Source organism: Urocitellus parryii, chromosome 15 (genome assembly GCF_045843805.1).
Source record: "Urocitellus parryii isolate mUroPar1 chromosome 15, mUroPar1.hap1, whole genome shotgun sequence".
NCBI classification, from domain to species: domain Eukaryota; kingdom Metazoa; phylum Chordata; class Mammalia; order Rodentia; family Sciuridae; genus Urocitellus; species Urocitellus parryii.
In genome coordinates, this window is record NC_135545.1 from 16,435,169 (window position 1) to 16,455,173 (window position 20,005).

Sequence of the window (20,005 nt, forward strand, 5' to 3'; positions counted from 1 at the left end):
CTCCTGGGCATGCGCAGAAACCCTCACCTAGGTCTCTGGGCCCTGCCCCCCTGCCCAACCGCCCTTTCCGCCGGCTCCGCCCAGATTTAAAGCTCTCTCTTACTTAGAGACCCAAAGGAGGCCTGGGCAGAGAGGGACATCGCGTCCAGCATATTTACACACTGAATCTTCCATAAAGACATAGGATGACCTGGTAGGGAAGAGGACTTTATTGGGATGTTAGTGGGGAAAACGTGAGCAGGTGAACTCTAGGGAAAAATAGACGCTGGAACCAAAGTGTAAGTAGCAATAACTTACAAAATAAATTAAGGTGAGGAGGTCCAAAGTGGGTTGGCCGCTGGGAATGTCTGAGTATTTCTTAGGGATGGCACTGGAAAGGGGAAATAAGAGTGAACTTGTCAAGACCTCCCTCCCCCACCCTAGGCTGGGAATTGGGGTTCTGGGGCCCCAGGAAGAGGGGAGGTCTGGGCTCAGCTGAAGGCATCAAGGGAGTGGGTTCAGGGTCGTTCCTCCAGGAAGCGGTAGGTGGGGTTCTCATAACCATGTCGCTGCAGTTCACGAAGCTGCTGCTCCTCTAGGGTCAGCATGGGATCCACCTGCAACAGGGGCAGAGGAGGGCTCATGGAACTCAGAGACCTGGCCGCAGAGCTCATGGTCCATCCATGTCCGCACCAGGTCTTTGCGCCTCTCACCTCCACCACTCCATGGCTGATGGCCCCATAGGGCTTCTTCTTGCGCAGGAGCAGCATGGAGAGGACGATGAGGGAGCCCCCACCGGCTCCCATGATCAGCAGACCCGACACAGCCTCACGAGACACTCCTGTCCCCGCTGGTGCCTGAAGGGAGAGAATAAAGGGCCAAAGACATCTTTGAGGCTTATCTAGGTCCTGTGGCTTTGGGAGCCACAGCTTAAACAGTGATCTCTGATCTTTTCCCCCTAAGCACTGAGAATATGCTTCCTCTTACCAGCTCATCTCTCTGGATCTCTGAGGAGTGGAAAGGAAAGCCCCTTGGAACAGACGCGTTCACCTGGGGAAGCAGGAGATATCATGGATCCCAGCCTCTTCCTCCCCAGGAGCCCAAAAGGGGACTCCCCACAGCCTTCTTCTCTCCTAGGACTCCAAAGCCCATGGTTTCAGCCCTCTTTTCTCCTCTGGCCAAGGCATCGAAACCCTTAGCACCTCCCTCCCTCACGCCTAGGGGTCCAGGCTCCCTCTTGTCCTCCCTCAGGTGCCCACAGGTCTGTTTTACTTACCTTTGGCTCATATTGCTCCAAGGGGGTCATCTTCTCTTTTCCAGGTGATGTGTTATCTTGTTCTGTGGACCCTACCCCCCAAGTCCCATCTCATTCTTGAGGGTCCAGAGGGGTGCTGCCCCTGCCTGAGGAGGGGGTCATAAAGGGCACCAGACTCCACCCCAGGAGGTCTGAGGTCCCCAAGGTATGGACCTTTTCCATTCTGGGTTTAGGATTCAGTGGGATTTAGTGACTTGGACACTCACCTTTTGGAAGGGTCATGGGGGTGTCTGCTGGCAGCCAGTGGGGGGAAAGGCAGGTGAAATAGTAAAGAGAGGAAGGTATCATCAAAGAAAGAGCAGGGAAACACCCTCCCAGGGACACAAAAAGGGGGACAGAGGACCCTGCAGAGGCCTCCACACCTTCAACATTCCTCCCTATCCTCTTTTACTCACTATGGTGACTCAGACACCCACGGAGTTTAGGGGAATAGAAATAAGGTTGGAGGCTTGTCCCCCAAAATCTTGAGTTATCGATATTTAGGTTCACTCACCATCCTTGGAATCTGGAGGCTGCGGCCCACCCTTGTCCTCGCTGCTGCCCCCAAGTGCAGGGACTTCCAATTCATTGGGACCCAGGTGTTCTGAATGGAGAAGTTCCTCTGAAAAGAACATATAGAAAGGTGGATGGGTTGGTGAGCCCAGGGACTCCACAAAGAAAACTGGGTGTGTGAATAAAACCCTAAGAGTAGAGTGATTGGATGATTACACAGATAGCAGAGGCAGCCCCAAGTGTGGGGTAGCAACAAGTGTATCCAGGATTCTGGGTGTTCTTAAATATCAGGAGGTTTAGGGTTAGGTATGGAGCATCCAGGAAAAAGTCACATAGATTTGGAGGCTGTGCAAGGTCACACTTTCTGGTAGTGACCACATTTTCATAATCTTATTTAGGCCCCTCCCCTTGAATCTGACTTGGTTTGTAACTCATTATAACCAATAGAATGTCTATCTAAGCCTTAAGAAGATCTGGAGGGGTTGAGGATGTAACTCAGTGGTAGAGTGCTTGCCTAGCATGCACATAGACCTTGGTTTGATTCCCCATTACTGAAAAAAAATAAAAGGATTTGGCAACTTCTACTTTTCTGCTTTGGGGTGCCTGAGCCACCATGTAGGAAATCCATCTATCCTGATGGAGAGACCACATGGAGAGGATCCATGGAGAAGAGAAGCCCTGAGCCTATTTGGAGAAGAGAGACCCATCTACCAGAGAGTGCCTGTCCCAGTCAGTCTGCTGGCTAAATACAGCTGCACATTTGACTACTGGCAAGATTACCAGAGCAGCCAGCTGAACCCAGAACAAATGGCAGGATCATGAACAAAGAAAAATGGTCATTGTTTTGAACCACTAAGTTCTGGGATGGTTTGTTATATAAGAACAGATAACTGAAATCAGGGAAGGCTGAGGGTTGAGGGTCAAAGTCTGCCCTGAGAGATCTGGAATGAGGGCCCAGGGTCATAGCTACTCACGGATCTGGGGGCGCAGCTCCTGAGCCAGGTGGGGATTCTGATCAAGCAATCCCAGGCTCTGATTCATCCTTTCCTCAATCACCTGAAGGTGGGTCTGCACCTGCAGAGGGTAGGTTGGAAGGATGAAATGGGCAATACCGCCTTCCTCTTTTCCTGCATGAAGGAGGAATTCAGTAGGGTCCAAGGGAAAGTAGCCCATAATGATAGACAGCCACCCTGTAGGGAGTAAGGTTCAGGAATTGGGCTATAGGAGGGAAACTGAAGGAGAAGCAGGATACAAAGAGAAAGAAGAGATGTACACAGGACGGGAAGTGAGGGGCTTGGGAAAGGAAGTAAGGTACCAGGGAAAGAAGTGATTCCTAAGGAAGTGGGCACAGGAGACAAGGTAAGCCAAGGTAGGTGGGGCAGGGGCGGAAAATAGATCTGAGGAACAGAAAGTGGGGTTTTAGGGGATTCTAGAGACAGGAAGTGGGATTGGAGAGTCATATAGAAATGACAGCAGATTAAGAGCGAGACCTGGAGTTCAAGAGCACAGAACAGAGCATTCATGGACAGGAAGATAACCAAAAAGAAAGAATTAGAATCTGAAGAGGTTGTGAAGGGAATGGGAAAATAAACAAGGAGAGAAATGGATTACAGTAGATGGGGTAGAGAGAGAAGATGTGAGGGAAGGGGAGGGGGGATAGTAGGGGATAGGAAAGGTAGCAGAATACAACAATTACTAATAGGGCATTATGTAAAAATGTGGATGTGTAACCAACGTGATTCTGCAATCTGCATTTGGGGTAAAATTGGGAGTTCATAACCCACTTCAATCTAATGTATGAAATATGATATGTCAAGAGCTTTGTAATGTTGTGAACAACCAATAAAAAAAATCCTAAAAAAAAAAAAAAAGAATTAGAATCTGAGGGCACAGAACAGGGGTTCCAGGAAACAAAAGTGGAGTTAGAGAAGAAGGAGGATTGATGGGCAGGAACAGGTTTCTAGGTACAGGAAGAGGATTCTAGGAAAGGAAGTAGAAATTCAAGAGCCAGGAGGTAAGAATCCAAGGGAGGAGAAGGGGGTCAAAGGCCCAGTGCGTGTGTAGGGGCAGTGTACCAGAGTCAGGAAGTAGGGATCCATGGGACAGGAAGTGGAATTGAGGGACTGGAATGGGTCCTGGGGCACAGAAGGAAGGCACTCTAAGGGGATCCACGGGACAGAAAGAGGGTTTGAGGGACAAGAGAAGAATCTGAGGGACTGGGGTCTGAGGATGGCAAGGCATGTGGGGGCTGGAAGAACATGAACACCTGGAAGCGCATCTGCTGGGCCTTCTCAGGGTCCACTGCAGCCACGTGCTGGTAGTGCCGCAGCGTGTGCCGCTGCTCCTTCTGCTCTGCACGCAGGTAGCGCCGTAGGGCCAGAAGGACGCGCTCTGCCTGTGGGAGAGACAAAGGCTGCCCAGGCCTGCCCTAGTTCTCCTCACCTTCTGCTCTGTGCCCCATGGCCCTGTACCTGAGGAGGATCCCCTTGCAGCGCTGCCAGGAAGCCCTCCAGGGCAGCACGGCGCTGGTCATTGATGAGAGCGATGACTCGGGAGGCATGAGTCTCCACCAGACGCTGTCGCTCACTGGACACCTGCTCCTCCAGGGTCTGCAGAATGGACTGGAAGTGCTAGGGGTGGAGGTGGACAAGGGGTCAGGAGAGATAAAGAAGGGTGAAAGGCAGGGATATTGGGGCAGGTAAGGTGGGGTTCAGTGCATCTCGGCCAAACTAGGGTAGGACTAGGTCAAAGGAGACTGACTGGAAGGAGGGGCTATGGGACCTGGTAGAGTAGGGGTAGCACGAGGCTTACTGGAGTTAGTCTGAGGGTGTTGACTGGATGGGAATGAACTGGAAACAGAACTGATCAATGTTAAGATGCAAGGGAACTTTTAGGGAGATTAGGGTCAAACTGAGACAGGCTGCGCCCCAATAAGGCTGATAGGAGTGGGACCAAGGGTTCAAATGGGAGCTAATTGGAATGGGTTAAGGGAGGAGGGGCCAAGAGGTCAAAGGCCATGTTTACTGGAGAGGGACTGCATAAAAGTGACGTCAGAGGGGCAGGACCAAAGTGAAGGGGTTGGGGGCTAACAGGGCCATGAATACTTCCACAAAAAGGGCCCAGTTATGACAGCAGGAGGCTGGGGTTGGAAGAAGACTCCAGAGGCAGTCCTCAAAGGAAAGTCAAGGAGACATAGGGCTAAACCTGGCCAATCTGAGGAGGAGAGTAATGTGGTGTTAAAAGGAACAGGGCCAAATGTAGGGAAAAGGCCAAGGTAAGTAAGAGGGGTTGAAATGGATGGAGCAGAATATGGCCAGAGCCAGGCTGAGACCATGCACCCCTCATAGTGGACAGGCATGAGTGGGACTCACTGGAAGTTTTGTCTTACCTCGTTCAGGGCCTGTCTATCAGCTTTAGGCAGGTTCTTGGACTGGTTGTCTGCCATGGCCCATTCACGCATCACCTGGAGGGGGAGGAGCTTCAGGATCCGGGAGCCCACCCTGGTTGACCCGGCTAGTCTCCCAGTCCCTCTTTAAGACTTTGGAAAGCCCAGATCCCTTAAGTCCCACCGATTCTTGGGTTCCCCAAAGGGAAGACCTAGAGGAAGCTGAAAGTGGAAGAGCACCATGGACCAGAGTTTCCATGGAATTTGGTGGCATCTCAGTGGGATTCTGGGTGGGTCAGGGATGCCTGGTCATCTTACACAGTAGTGTTGAGGGCTCAGAACTGAAGGAGGCTGGGCATCCCTCAGATGTAGTGTCAATATCAATGTTTCTAAGGAATCTCCTGGTATTTATGGAAATCTGTGGGGGTGGTGTGGTCCTGGGGTCCCCAGTATTATCACCTCATTAATCTGGCGCATTCTACGCTCCTCCAGGTCCATCTTGGCCCTCAGGAACCCCTCATGCTCACTGATTTCCCCAGGCATGCCGAAGTAAACATCCACACCATCAGTGGGCCTTGGGGTGGGAGTGACTGCAAGACCAGGAATCAGGAGATCAGTCTGCAGCCCACCTCCAGGTCACCTTTCCTACCTGGAGAACTACATGTTCTAGAGACCATTGTGTATCTGGTTTAGTCATAGCTGCTAGGAATTACATGGGAGATGAAATTCTAGTCTGGGCCTACTCTTGCAAAGTTCAGGAATCCTTTATACTTCTGAGCTTTCCCCAAAATGATACTTATGACCTACCAAATGGCCCCTCCACTTCCAAGTGCCCCAAAGCTCTTTGCGTTGTTCACAGGCTAACCCTTCCACCTCTACTTAACCCAAAGCTACACGTCTCTTCCATTCTTCCCAAATGGGCCTCTCCCCTTCAGGTCCTTCCCAAAGATGCTATTATACCAAGGCTCCCCAAATCACCCTTTCCTCTATGGTAGAGAGGACTGGTAGATTGCCTGACCTTTGCTGACCACTGCAGGGGTATGGGAACTTGGGAGCAGGATTCTTTCTTCTTCCTGTTCTTCGGCTTGAGGGGGCTCCACAAAGTAATCATCTACTGGCTGTAGGAAGGATTCTTCCTCTTCTTCATCCTCATTCCCCTCTGTTCTGGCCCGCAGGGGCCAGGACCGGGTAGAGGGGTCACTGAGAGAACAGAAGATTCAGTCTGTAAGATTCTGAGCCTAGGCTGCCATGTTTCCATCCCCTGCCTCAGAAATCTTGGGATGGGCATGGAGGGTTCCCTCCCACTCACCCAACTGCTGTCCCAGATGGGTCAGGGGTCACTGGAGGAGGGCAGCACACATACTCCACACCTCGGAATCGATCTGTACCACAGGGTAAAAGCATGCCCGAGCCATGAAGGATGAGGCCTTGGGAGCTGCAAGCCTGTAAGAAGAGTGGGCCCAGATGCCAGGATTGTAGAGTAGGAGGGTATAGAGGGGAGCTTTGAGAGCTGGTCTTGGGGGATGAGGAGGCTGGAAGCCTGGATTCCTGGCTCTAGAGAAAGGGTTTGGGGGATAGAAGTGCTAGATCCCAGTGGGAAGAGGGAGCTATAGGCCTGGACTCCTGGGTTTGAGGGATGGGGAAAGGTGGGCCAGGGTCTGACCTCTTGTGCCTCCTGGTGCCTCCGGGTGGAACTCTCACACTGGTCCATGCGTTCCTGGTGTAAGAACCGACAACCTTCTGGCACCAGTAGAGCCTCACTCACAAACTCACCAGCTGAGGAAAGGGGGACACCAGACTAAGGCTCTCCTACAGCCACCAGCCTCATGCTCCGCAGAATCCAGATATTTTATCCTCCAGCTTCTCTGCCCCACTCTCAGTTCAGATGCTCAGCCCTCTAATGTGGGTCCGAGACAGGGGCTCAGAACCTCCTCTCTGGGAGACTCCCACCTCATTTCCCTTCTCCCAGCCTGTGACTCACGAAGGCAGCGGAAAGGCACAACCTGGTGGTGAGGGTGGGCACAATGGCCACCCCGGGCACCCTCGCACCAGCGCTCCATTGGGATAGCCTGTGCAGCCTGCTCCACACGTGCGATGTGCAGCTCCGGATACATCTAAGGGCACCAGGAAAGGGCAGTCAACCCACGGTCCCACCTTGCCAGCCGCCCATCTCCTTTTCAAGGGTCTAGTATTCATACGGACATTTCCTCCCTAGTCCCTGCTTCTCCATAGAAGCAGCCTTAGATGCCAAGTCCTTCCTGCCCATTGGTCAAATCCCCTAGTGCTCTTCCTTTAAAATCTGGCCATCTTTAGGTGCTCTTTTCCTGCCCAGTTTCTTTATGGAGGTCCTTCCACCTAACCCATCAGCTTAACCTCTCTAAGCCCCTTACTCTGGTTACTCTTCCCCTCCCATCAGGTCCCTCTCAGTAGATCTTACAGGTTTTCTTTATATTAAGCCCTCCTTTTTAAACCACGCCTCCTAGCTATCTATTCTCCCATTGAGTTCCACCGTTCCTCCCCATCTTGCTGGTCCCTAGGTTTCTTTTACTTCTTTGCCACGCTCCTTCCTTAGCCTCTCCCACCTACAGCTGTACTCGTGACAAAAATCCACCACGTATCTCTAAACTTTGCCTCTTCATTGGGTATCTTCCTTAGCTGGCATTCTTGCGTGGTTCTCCACTCTCCTTAGTTTCTCAAAACAGGTCTCACCCTAAACTAGCCTTGCTTCTTCGTGGGGCACGCCCCCTAGCTTCCCTTCTACTTAAATCCCACAAGTCCTTGGATCCCGCCTTTTGCAAGTCTAGCTTCTTAGCCTAGACCTCGCCCCTTCTGGAACCGGCTTTCCCGCTGACCACGCCCCTCTCGTTGGTCCCGCCCACCTGTCTGCAGTACTCCAGCACGCGCTGCGGGTCCCGGAGACAGCGTCGTGAGCGCTGTGGGTCTGGCTCCCAGCGGCCGGTGCGCAGGTCCCGGTGAAGGGTTAGGCGCCCGCATAGTCCGGCCACTTGCGCTGATCCCGGAGCCTGGGAGTGGAGGCGGAGGAGACAGTGAGAGCCTCGGGGAAGCTGACGAACGGGGTCTTTTGCTTCCTAAGACCCAGCTACTCATATCCCCAATACCAGCCCTCCCCCCAAGCACCGCACACCGGCCTCGGTGGAGGCACCGTTCCCTGGGAAACAGCTCCTGAAGGGCGGGAGCGCCCCAGCTCTCCCGTTGCTATGGCGACCCAGGTCCCCCGGGTTTCTCGCGGCCTTGTTGCTGCGGAGACAGGCTCCGCCCCCACCCCAGCGCTGCATAGACCGAGTCGGAAAGGGTTAAACCTGAATCGTGGGGGAGGAGGCCAGAACCCAGGCGTTCTGGCCCCTCCTCCCTCCATCCCTAGTTCAGGCTCCTATTGCGGGGGTGCGAAGACTACAAGGCCTGGCTTCCCAGCGGGCCTGGACACCAGGGCCTTGGGATTGGAGAGCTGCATTCTGTTTGGGGGGCGGGTAATGACTGGAGGCTTGGACTCCTGGCTCCGGCGAGCCTGTGGGCGCCCTCATGGGACCAGAGGATGCAAGGAGCCCGGATTCTTAGATTCAAGTGCCCTGCTGCCTGGTGGATCCTATGTTCAGGTGGCAAGGGGTTGGGGCCAAGTCGTCCAGGCTGAGAAGGTGTGGAGGAGTGGGCTGGACTTTTGGGTCCAGGGGCTCTGGAAAAGCCAGTTCCTATGCTGCGGGTGGGAGTGGGCTAGGACGTCAGATGATGGGGTAGCTGGGGCCTGGAATCCTGGGTTCATGAATACCTAGTGCTGTTAGGGGCTCCTGGGAGAGGGCCACCTGGCTGAAAAGACTGCGCTTTCTGCCCTAGACAGTCCGCATCGGGGTACCGAGGCCCGGTCCCACCCCTTCCCCCATCCCCCAGGACCCGGCCCGGCCTCACCTCGGCCGCGCCGGGGCTCCCACCGGCCAGGCTCCCGATGGCGAGCTGCGCGCGCAGGAGCAGCAGCAATAGTGGCAGCAACAGCGGCAGCGGCGGCGGGCCCCGGCGGCGGCCCAGACCGCAAGCGGCGGGACTGGCCGGCCCCATGTCCCGGCCCTCGCGCCCTCACGTCCCCTGCACACCGCCCGGCCCGGCCCGGCCCCAGCGGTGACAGGAGCTCCCAGCTCCACCGCCGCCGCCTCCTCCTCCCGCTGCCCCCGGGCTGCGCCGGCGCCGCCAGCCCCGCCCCGCGCCGGCCCCGCCTTCCCAGCCAGGACAATAGCGTGGCAGCTCTGCGCAGAGTGGAGCGGCTCCGGAACCCCGAGTGGGAGCCAGCTCCAGGCCCCCGCCCCTTGAGATTCCAGGCGACCTACCCACTCCTGCAAAAACCCAGCCAGGAGTCTGGTTCATGGGCTGTGCGGTTTGGGATTTTGAGTCCTCCTTCAGGGCTGTCATGCACAGCCCTCTTCTTCTTCCGATCCAGACACCCATAAGCGGCTTTGTCCTCCGCCAGGGATGCCAGCATGGGGAACCCCCCTCCCAGTAAATTCCTCTCTGGAGGTCACAAGAATTCAGTCTCCCAAATTTCCTCAATCAAGAACACAGCGATGGAGATCCATTTCCATCCTCTTTCAGAGGAAGCCCCAGGCCCCTTTTCCCTCAGAAACAGAGGCAAACCACCCTCCCACCCTTTCTTCCTCAGACCCAGAAGTTCAGTCTTCCTATCCTGCCTCTTAAGTCCCTGGTGTCAGGACCTTTAATTTCTAGCCCAAGGATCCATGAACCAAAGCTCCCAGCCGCTTTGTAAGGATGACCTAAGTCTGGCATCCATCAAGGACCCAGCACCTCAGGACAAAGGTCTGGCCCCCTATCCTCACTCTAAGGACCAAGGGATTTCCATTTTCCCATCCCGAGTCTTCTCCCCTTCAGTGCTCACTGCTTTGTCTCCTCAAATGACAGCTTAGAATTCTATTTTCCCCGGCTAACTGGGGCAGCTGTGTCACAAGTGTGCATCAATATGGACTTTTATGTGTGTGTCCTGTGGGTACATGGGTATCTATATTTCTGTTTGCAGCTCTGAGTATGCAAGTGTATGTATAGATTTGTGTAGTTGTATAGTTAAAACATCTAGAGTGTTAAACAGGTAGCAAGGGACTGAGAGGTGGCTCAGAGTTTTGGCTCCTACAGTCACCTCCCAGGCTAGGGTAGAAGAAGACCCTTAGAACATGTTTGATCGACCTCTTCCTTGAAGAAGAAAAGTAATAATACCAGGAAAATCTTCCAGACATGCTTGCCTGTTTGGCTTTCTTTTTTTTTTAATAAACATAAATATTCTTATCCCCAGAGTCTCCTTCATCCCCACAATGATAGTTCTCACCCTATCCCCACTGTTTGAGTTCAGCTCTTTCTGAGTCTTTAAGGACGGTGGAAGGAATCAAGATGGCTGCACTTCTATTGGCTAAATAAAGTGCTGTCAGGGAAAGCCAGGACACAGTGAGAGTGTCTTTTTTCCCCCCTTGTTGGTGGTACTGGGTATTGAACTCAGGGGCACTTTACCATTTAGTTACATTAGCAATCTTTTTTATTTTGACAAAGGGGCCTTGCTAAGCCTCAGAGGTGGCTGGAATTACAAGCATGTGCCACCATGCCTGCTTATGTCTTCCATCTTGATCTGCCCTATACTATCTTTCTTCTCAATGCAAGTCGTCTTCTTGAAATATATTTCCTCAGTAACTAGAAATGACTTCCATTCCTGCCCCTAACTTTTATCACCCTCTGTCCTCAACCTCTGCAAAGGGCCTTGCATCTTGAATATCTTTGTGTGTGTGCGTGTGTGTGGGTGTGTGTGTGTGTTTTACTGGGGATTGAACCCAGTGCCTCTTTCAGACTAGGCAAGTTCTCGACCACTGACCTACATTCCTAAACCCTTGAATACCTTTTCCACAGCAGACTAGGTGGGCACAATGGCCATATTGCTTCCACTTGGGGCATTTGCTTTGGCTGAGTTCACTATGTATAAATGATCCTGATAATTGTAATGATCCTTCCCCCCCCACACCTTGATGTTCAACTTTGGAGGAATAAGGTTGTCATCTTGTTCTGGTCCCTCAGAAATCAGGACAACCCATTATGGCAAGTTGAAAATCCCAGGACTCTTCAGTTGGAGATGTCACACATGAGTCTGGAGACGTGGGTGGCTTGGCATGGGGAAGGCAGCATACGGGAAGGGGGGAGTCCCGGACGCCAGCTCTGGGGGTCCAAAGGATGTGGGTTTGATGTAGTTGGTGAAAGCTCGAGGATGAGGTGTGGTGAGATAACCTGCCCGGGCTCTGTACAGTCTGCAGGGGGGAACCATGTCCAGGTGTGGGTTGAAGTCATAGAAGGTAGGGGTCCCTGGAAGTCCAAGGGGGGAGGAGGGTGGCAGGAAGAGGCCTCCTCCTGGAGCTTCACCAAGGCTCAGGCTCACACTGACCCCTCGCACCTTGTAGTAACCGTTGGTTGGGTCCTGAGGGGACAAATGGGACTTGGATTGGTAACACATATAAAAGTACAGGGAAGTGAGGATCAAGGATGGACAGACAGACTGAGATAGATTCCAGACCTACAGAGAGGCGAAAAGACAGAAGCAGGAGCAGGAAAAGACCCAGAGACAGAGAGACAGACATAAAAACTGGCAGAGAGACAAAGCAAGACACAAAAATAGCCACAAAGACAAAGGGACAGGAGACCAGCAGAGAAAGCTAGAGACAGGGACAAAAAAGAATGAGACAGAGACAGAGGAACAGGCCTACTGAGGGGAGGGTGGTGGTGCAGAGGAGGGGGCAGAGGGAAGGACAGCCATTCATTCATCTGCCTAATAGCCCCTGGGCTTTGATTTTATATCATGCCCTGGGCCTCTGCTGGAGACATGTTCAGAGGAGGCCTGGACCTTGTCTTCATGGAGATTTCAGGCCAAGAGGGAATGACAAACCCCCAGATAGAGCAGAGCCCAGAGAGGTCAGAGATGTGACTAGGAAAAGAACAGGCAGTGACTGGGGCTGACAGGGGACCCTTTGGCAAAGTGATCATGCTGTGACAGGGAAGCCCAGGACCGAGTGGTTATGGCTGTGATGGAAAAATTGCAGGCAGAATAACCAGGCTGTGATGAGAAAAGTATGGGCTTCCTAGAATAGGCAAAGTCTGGGCTGAGACTGGAGGAATAAAGGAGGGAATTAGATGGAGGTAGGAACGTGGAGGGTTTCAGGCCTCTGCTAAGTGCAGAGGAAAATGATGAGGAGAGAGGGGACTGGGGCTGGAACCAACAGGGCTGTCCTGAGGTGGGATCCCAAAGGTGGGATGGGTTTGGGGAGACGCGAAGCTAATATGGGACCTAGTAGGTAGAAGGGGCCTGGGAAGACCATGGATAACCAAGGAGAGACATCCAGAAGGCCTAAAACATGACTGTGCCGGGGGAAAGAATGTCTGGTCAGGACTCAAGCTGGAGACTAAGGCCAGGGCAGATAAGTGGAATCAACAAATAGTGCAAATTAGGGCTGTGGAGCTGGATGATAAGGCCCAAGAGGGGTGTGTGTGTGTGTGTGTGTGTGTGTGTGTGTGTGTGTGCGCGCGCGCGCGCGCTCGCTCTCACACATGCATAAGTGATAGATCTCAGGTCTAGAGGAGACAGAATGAAAATGGAGGAGACAAAAGCAGGGAAAGAGTTATAGACACAGTGAAGGAGCCCCCCACCCCCACCCCGCACCCTCCCATTCCTCACCTTGGTGTCCAGCGCCCCTTCCTCATCCAGAACCAGGTCACTATGGTCTGTGTGCACAATGGGGCCCTGGGGTATGGAAAATAGTGAGAGGGAGTGGTTAGAGGAGCCTCTTGCCCCAATGACAGACCCCAGAGACCCTTCAGCCAGCCAGTGGAGGCAGGCCACAGCGATCACTTGGGAACAGGAATCTGGACTCAGGACAAGAGGCTGGGGGATATATTGGGCCTAGGGAATGATATGGTCAGGGGCATATGTGGACTGCGGGTGCATTTGGGTCTAGGATCACTGTTAGGACTGGGGCAGTATTTGAGTTTGTGGGTTGGACTAGGTTATTATTGGGGTCTGGAAGCACAGTCAGGTCTGGGACCCTTTCATCTTACCCGTTCCTCACCGCTGCCTGTCTCCTCCTCTGGGCCCCGTGAACTGGAGCCATCACTGCTTCCTGGGATTCGCACCAAGTTCTTTTGCTTGGAGAAAGAGGCTGCAGCCCCAACAGTGAGAGGCTGAGGTGAGTGATGGGCAGGATCACAGTTTGTGGGGATCAATAAGCCACAACAGAGAGGACTGGGGTAGATTCGGTGGGGAGTCTGGGAGCCCATGATAACCTTGTCTTGGAAGTGGGTGGTGACACTGAGGACAATGTGAAAAGCTGAGGAGAACCAAACTGTGCAGGGGTAAGTCCCAGGGCCAGCAGTCAGTGGGCAGGCCATGTGTGGGGCTGGGGGCTTTGGGACTGGAGACTGGATCAGGCACTCACCCTTGCTGTGGCGCCAGCAGCAGAGGGCCACCCCAGTAATGACAATAAGAATGGTTGTGGCTGCAGCAGCTACCCCAGCCACCATCTGCACAGTAGGCAGCAAGTCTGCAGGGAGGAGAAGGGACATGCTGAGCAAAAGACTGAAGAACAACAGGGAAACTGGGGCTCAAGGCTCAGGCTTGAGATCTCTGGGTTCAAAAGGCCACCAAGTCTGGGAATATCCAAGGTGGGTTTTTTTTTTTTTTTTTTTTTTTTGGCACTGGGGATTGAACCCAGGGGCACTTACTACTGAGCCACATCCCCAGCTTTTTTTTTTTTTTTTTTTTTGCATTTTATTTAGAGACAGGGTCTTACTGAGTTGCTTAGGGTCTCACTAAGTTACTGAGGTTGGCTTTGAACTTGTGATCCTCCTGCCTCAGTCTCCGAAGCTGTTGGGATTACAGGGTGCACTTAGTTTTGGACTTATGAACTCATGAATCTGAGGTTTGAAAGGTCTCAGAGTGTGTGAGTGTAAACTCCTGGGCTTTAGAGAGTCTTAGAGTTGGAGGAATCTTTTATTTTACAATTTCCTACATTTGTGGGCTCCGTTTTTGGAGTTCTTAAGTACAAGGAGTCTTCTGGTTTAGGATTCTGTACTTGAGGGAATTTATTGTTTGGGGGTCTTAGGATTCAAGGAACCCATAGTTTTGAGGTCCCCAATGTTTCATGCTCTCTACATTTGGTGGTCTTATTCTTTGGCAGCTCTACTCTGGGAATCCTGGCATTCCTAGGGTTTGAAATCCCCAGATTTGGGGTCTTTGAGCCAATGTCTCACCTCTACGACCCAGGCGGATCCGGGTGCCTCCCTCACCCAGCCGATTTCGGGCACTGCAGTTGAAGCCACTGCTGAAGTCAGACTCCTGGGTCCCAGAAATGTGCAGCACAGAGATCAAACCTGGACCTTGTCCCCGGTAGCCCTCTGGGGCTGGAAACGTCTCCACCAGGAACCTGCCTCTTGACCCTGCCTCTAAGAAGCCTTCATCCCAAGACCAAACCTGGGGACATAAAGTAATGAGAGAGATCACTGAAGAGACTGGGGAGGGAGGGAAGAAGTGGGTGGGATGCTGGGAAAGTCAGAAAAAGTCACAGCAGCTTCAGGGGTGTGGCTGGGCAGGTCAAGGTAGGGAGAACTCTTCCTTACCACAGCTTCTGGGGCTGGAGAGGAAAACACTAGACACTGGAGGCGAGCGGGGCCCCTGAGGAAGGCAGGCGCAGAGTGCAGGGCCATCACTACCGGGGGAGCTGGAATGCAGATTGTGGACCACTCAGGAGAGGTCTCGCCCTCCCCAGAGGGAGACCAGGCCTGAGCACTCCCAGCTAACCCCAACCGACTCTCAAAAGTCTCCCTTTCAACAGAATGGCCTGCAATCCGCACGCCCCCATCTACAAAACTTTCAAGGTCATGCCCACTCCCTTTAGACCTCACCCCCTTTGACCACTTCCTATCCCATGACCCTCCCGATCTCTAGAAAGTCCCTCTTGCTCACCGTTCACGGTCAACCTAGCCTCGGCTGTGCCACCCCCCAGGCCCAACAGCCCCGGCTCAGCCCGGCACACATAGTCGCCTGCATCTTCAGGTCCAACCGACTGAAGACGCAGCGTGGGCCCGGAGCTCAGCACCTGGGACAGTGAAAGGGCATCAGGGGTGGGACTTTGCGAGGAAGCCCGAGCCATGCCAACTACCGCCACAGGCTCCCAATCGAGCTTCACCTGCGCGCCACCGCGGCGGGTCCAGGTTACCCGTGGGAGGGGGTTCCCGCGCCAGGCACAGCTGAAGGAGGCGTCCTCCCCCACGTCCACGGACATGGATTCTGGCTTTGCCTTCAGAATCGGCCCAACTGGAGGAGGAAGAGAAGGGGTCACATGGCTGGGGCAGGATAAGCCCCTGGTTTGGGATCAGCCTCTCGGAAACGCATATTCAACAGCCTAAGTACACCCACAAATTGTCCACGCTTACACGCCCCTGCCCCGCCCCTGCCCCATTTTGGCACTAACCCAGCACAGCCCAATCCTGCCTATATGCTCTTTGCAGCCCCAGGTCTTCCCACCGTGCGCTACAGCCACTCGCCGCTTTGGTCACACCCACGGCCCCGCCCCTGCTCACACAGCACGTCCAGCGCGGTGCTGCGGTTGGCGCTACCCACGGCGTTGCTGACCTCGCAGGACACCGGCTCGGTCAGGAATGAGGCGTCGGCCACCACCTCCAACCTTGGTCCTCGGGCCCCAAGCACCGGAGAACCTCCTTTTGCCCACCTGCAGAGATGATGGTATTGTTAATGTCTCAGTCTCCCCAAACAGGTGCTCTGGCTGGAGAGAGGTAGTCTTCTTCCTCACCTGTAGCCAGTGACAGGAGGTTGGGCTGTAGCCTGACACAGGAAAGTGACCTTCTCTCCCTCCTGCACAGTCTGTGGCTCAGCAGACAGAGTCACCACTGGGGGGTCTATAAGGATGGGACAATGGTCAGAGTGGGCAAAGACCTGGAACACCTTTATTGCTGATCTAGGTAGGAATCCAGTCCCCAGACCCTCTAACCCACTAAGCTGAATCTGTACTTCCCTCCTTTCTTTGAGCCATCAGTCTGGGCTTCCAGTTCCCAATGAGCCATCTTTCTGTCCTCTCCTGCTATAGCAGATCCAGGAATCTAGGTCCCACCCCTCTTCCGAAGGGCCAACTGAACTCACACTGCAGGCTCAGTGTGATAGCTGTATCTCTCCCTGTAGGCAAGGCCTGGCTCCTGGCTCTGCAGACTAAGGTGGCTCCATCATCATGGCTGGAAGGGGTCAAGAATAAGGTGCTCTCCACTGACCCAGTGGTTCCTTCCTTCAGCAGGTTCTAGAGGTTATGGATAATAATAATGATTTCATCTATCCCTTATATATGGTAATGCTTACTATGTGTCAGGCACACTCCTAGGCATTTACAGGTATTATTTTATTCAATCCTCATAATTATCCTATAAGGTACATACTATTAATCCCATTGTACAGATAAAGAAACTGAGGGTCAGAGAGGTTAAATAACATACTCAATATCAATCAGTTAGCAAGTGTCTGAGTTTGGATTTGAATCCAGGTAGTCTGGCCTTAGAGTTCTTATCTTGAATCACATTCCAAGGGTCCTAACCTTTGAATCCTTGCCCCCCCCACCCTGTACTCTGGGTGAATGATCAAAGTGGACCCTAAGTTTCACTGAATAGGCAAGAACCAGCAAAAGGATTTGGACCCGACCTGGTGGAAGGTGGTCCCCTCCAGCCGGACACCATCTCGAAACCATAGCAGCTCAGGGATGGGGCGGGCATCTCCACGGCTCTGACAGGTCAGATTTGCAGGAACTCCAACAACCAGAGACACAGAGGGGCCGCCCAGCACCTGGGGAGCTTCGGGGGGCACTGTATGGTAGATCTTGGATCAGAACTGGATCCTGGGCCCAGAGACCCTCATCTTCTCAGCTCCAACCAACCACTTTCCTGGTTTTTCTGAATTCCAATACTCCTAGCTAGTACTGGCTGCAACCCTCGCCCCCAGCTCTTAAGGACAAGTGGGCTGGATCCTCACCCAGTACGTGCAGTTGGGCTGGTCGTGATCGAAGACCTGCTTGTGTAGCCTGACATTCATACGATGCTTCATCCTCTAGCTCCACTGGCCTAATGTGGAGGTCATGCTGGCCACTGGCTGCATTCCCAGATATCCAGTACCGGGACCACCCTAAAGTCAGGGGAAAGGCAGTCACACCACAGTTTGAGCTCTTGACCTCTGGTCTTCATCCCCAGATATACCACACCAAAAAATGACCCACACATTCCATGGTTAGACACTTAAAAAGTGTGCTGTAGACCCAGAGAAATAAACCCCATTCCCAATGCAGAAAATGTGGGGGTGATAAAATCAGAAAGGAAAACAAGAAAATGACTGCTATAAACATAAGGTTAGCACCTACTTCTGGGCTATGATAGTGGAAAGGAATAAGGGGCATTTGGGGGGAGCTAGCAATGACCCAAGGTATTGGTTACATGACTTCTATAATTTATGTTTACTGCACTTTACGCATTTCTATAATATTTTACAGTAAAAAAATAATAATCCCAAACTCTATGAGTCACCCCCAAAGAAGCATCTCAATAACCCTGACTCCCAGTGTTTACCTGATCCCATCAATTTCCCAAACTTGAGAACGTCATAATAGAAACTTCAGATACAGCCCAAGCCCAGTAGTCCCACTCTAGTGCTAGTGCTCCCTGAGTAGGGGACAGCCTCACCTGGCAGGTCCCTTTCTCCCCCTAGAGCCAGCCCATCCTTAGTCCATTGAACGAGACCCCTGTATGCGCCCAGAACACAGGGCAACCGGGCTTCCTCCCCCAGCAGCACCACCAGGTCCTCAGGCTGTTGCAGGAAATGGGGCGACCGGCCTAGGAGAATGGGGAACAGCAGATCTGAGCTTAGCGCATTAAAGAACTCCTTCACTCAGGACCCAGGGGTCCAGTTCCCAACCTGCTCGCTCTTTGGATTCTGAATTCAGAATTCTCCTCCCTCAGACCCAGGAGTCCCAGCCCCAAAGCGGTTGTCAGCAAACAATCCTCCCCAATTTCGTCCGTTCCGGTCTTGGGTACCTGCAAGTCCTCTAAAGCAGAAGAGGAGGACGAGGAGGGCGGGGACCAGCATCCTGAGTGTGTGTCCCCCAAGGTCCACAAGACTTGCTGTTGCACTGGCTTCGCTCCAATTTCCTTAGTTGCGGATCTCTCCTCAGCCTAGAGGGGAACCCCCCCTTGCACCCTACTCTTCGCCCCAGACTGGAGGTCCCCTGGCTCTGGCCTGAAGTCCTCCAACTTTGCTCATCCGCAGCCTCTGAAGCTCTGAAACGGCCTGCGGGTTCCGCGCGCTGGGTCTCTCGGAGACCCCAAGAGGGCCTGATCCCGCCGGCTCCGCCCCCGCCCGCCCCCTGGGAGGACCGCCCTCTTCCCATTGAGAAACTCCCGCGGTCGGGCTCCGAGGAAACGGGCGCGGGGCGGGGGCGGGGGCAGCCTAATTGGGGTCTGGGAGCCGGAACACCTGGGTGCAAGAAGGGGGTCCTGCCTGGAGTGGACACCTGCGTCCTGCCGGCTTTGGGGAGAGTCCTGGGAGCGGGTGGTGAGGAGGAGGAGGAGGAGCAGGAGGAGAAAAGGGAAAGAGTGGAAGAAACTTGCTCAGCCCGGGTCCTGCAGGGACTGTGATGAGTGGAAACCGAGCTATAAACGGGAGCCCCTGGGGCCTCGCCAGTTTCCGAGCCCTGGGGAGGCGGGGCCCAGGACTCCCGTGGGTCTTCGGGTCGCGGAGAGGGCACCCGGGTGCGGGAGGGCCAGCTGGGACCCCTGAGAAAGGGGGTTCTGCTCCCCACATCACACAACTCCTCAAAAATATCGCTCTGCTGCCTTGTTATTGCTGCAAACCGTAGCACACTCCAAACCCAGGAGTCCAGGCCTCCAGTCTCTCCTTTCCCAGGACCCCGCAGTCCGGGCCCAGCCCCTCTCCCCATTCCGCGGGGGCTGGGCCCTTGGGCCTTGGTTGCCAGGCGACGGCTGGGAGGCGGCGGTGCCCGGGATGGGACAGGCGGGGAGGCTGGGAACTGCGCAGCTTGTTCTGACGGCTCCATGAAGCCCAGCTGGGGCGTTCCCACGCTGCGCAGCTGGCCGAGCAGGTGGGAGGAACCCTGAGCTTATTGCGGGGTCTAGGGTCTGGAGAGATGGGATCCCGGGTCAGACATTTGTGGACCTGTAGGGATTGAAGTCCACATTTAGATTCTCAGTTGCTCCTGGGCTCTTAGACTCCAGCCTCCCTAAATGGCAGGGGCTTGGATTTCCAGGACTGTAGGGACTGGTGGTCGAGATCTCTGATGACCTGAACTCCCGGTGCTTTGAGGCAAGCAGCATGGTGCAGTTGGGTGATGATCAAATATCTGGTCTTAAGTCTTAGAATCAGTGGATTTAACCACAATCTCTCTCCCATCCCCATACGGACCCAGGAGGATTTGAAAAGCTACAGACAGTAACATCTGTCCGAAGTCCCGTGGGGGGAGGGAGGCGGTAGGATTGGAGATCTGAACTGCTGGGTCCTTGGAGAGAGGAGGGTCCTGGGGGCCCAGACTCCTAATTCTGGGGGCATGAATTCCTGGCTTCTGGGTTGTGGATCCAGGGCATGGATGTTGAATTAGGATAGGCTCAGATCTAGGACTCCTGAGTCTTGGGGAGGAAGTCAGGTGATGAGACTGTTTTTCCAGACACCTGACATCGCTTCCCCTTCCTGGCTCTCTGGGGTCACAGGCATGGAAAAATGGAGAGCCTGAGGTCCC

The 20,005-nt window shown here is 53.8% G+C and overlaps 2 protein-coding genes across 3 annotated transcripts; both read right to left on the reverse strand.

Annotated features, from left to right (window-relative positions):
* Positions 1-233: 233 nt before the first annotated feature.
* Positions 234-9,291, reverse strand: Aplp1 (amyloid beta precursor like protein 1). 2 transcript variants are annotated; one of them, XM_026380088.2, is made up of 17 exons: positions 9,093-9,291; positions 8,051-8,194; positions 7,153-7,285; positions 6,835-6,947; positions 6,481-6,614; positions 6,190-6,371; positions 5,631-5,761; positions 5,175-5,249; positions 4,258-4,416; positions 4,053-4,181; positions 2,761-2,860; positions 1,788-1,895; positions 1,501-1,524; positions 1,256-1,326; positions 967-1,029; positions 693-836; positions 234-596 (listed from the first exon to the last, which is right to left on the reverse strand). In XM_026380088.2, the coding sequence occupies exons 1-17, from the start codon at positions 9,237-9,239 to the stop codon at positions 498-500; spliced, it is 1,956 nt and encodes a 651-aa protein (XP_026235873.1). In that variant the 5' UTR covers positions 9,240-9,291; the 3' UTR covers positions 234-497. The 2 variants fall into 2 exon arrangements, with proteins under 2 accessions (XP_026235873.1, XP_026235872.1); XM_026380087.2 differs by having other exon boundaries at positions 1,501-1,527.
* Positions 9,292-11,301: 2,010 nt separating this feature from the next.
* Positions 11,302-18,342, reverse strand: Kirrel2 (kirre like nephrin family adhesion molecule 2). Its single transcript, XM_026380106.2, has 15 exons — positions 18,291-18,342; positions 17,940-18,089; positions 17,239-17,388; positions 16,912-17,072; positions 16,366-16,516; positions 16,019-16,124; positions 15,789-15,937; positions 15,395-15,522; positions 15,172-15,304; positions 14,826-14,926; positions 14,460-14,679; positions 13,652-13,750; positions 13,269-13,369; positions 12,889-12,954; positions 11,302-11,637 (listed from the first exon to the last, which is right to left on the reverse strand). Exons 1-15 carry the CDS (start codon positions 18,340-18,342, stop codon positions 11,302-11,304), a joined length of 2,103 nt encoding a protein of 700 aa, XP_026235891.2.
* Between the last annotated feature and the right edge of the window lie 1,663 nt (positions 18,343-20,005).

Bases quoted from the DNA above. Each gene is read 5' to 3' on its own strand.
- Aplp1 (XM_026380087.2), bottom strand. From the start codon at position 9,239: ATGGGGCCGGCCAGTCCCGCCGCTTGCGGTCTGGGCCGCCGCCGGGGC. The intron at 6,948-7,152 runs GTGAGTCACAGG...CCCTTTCCTCAG, and splicing joins TGTGCCTTTCCGCTGCCTTC to CTGGTGAGTTTGTGAGTGAG. The intron at 597-692 runs GTGAGAGGCGCA...CCCCTGTTGCAG, and splicing joins TCAGCCATGGAGTGGTGGAG to GTGGATCCCATGCTGACCCT.
- Kirrel2 (XM_026380106.2), bottom strand. From the start codon at position 18,342: ATGCTGGTCCCCGCCCTCCTCGTCCTCCTCTTCTGCTTTAGAGGACTT. The intron at 17,389-17,939 runs GTGAGGCTGTCC...CCCTGACTTTAG, and splicing joins GGGAGAAAGGGACCTGCCAG to GGTGGTCCCGGTACTGGATA. The intron at 13,751-14,459 runs GTGAGACATTGG...TCCTCCCTGCAG, and splicing joins GATCCGCCTGGGTCGTAGAG to ACTTGCTGCCTACTGTGCAG.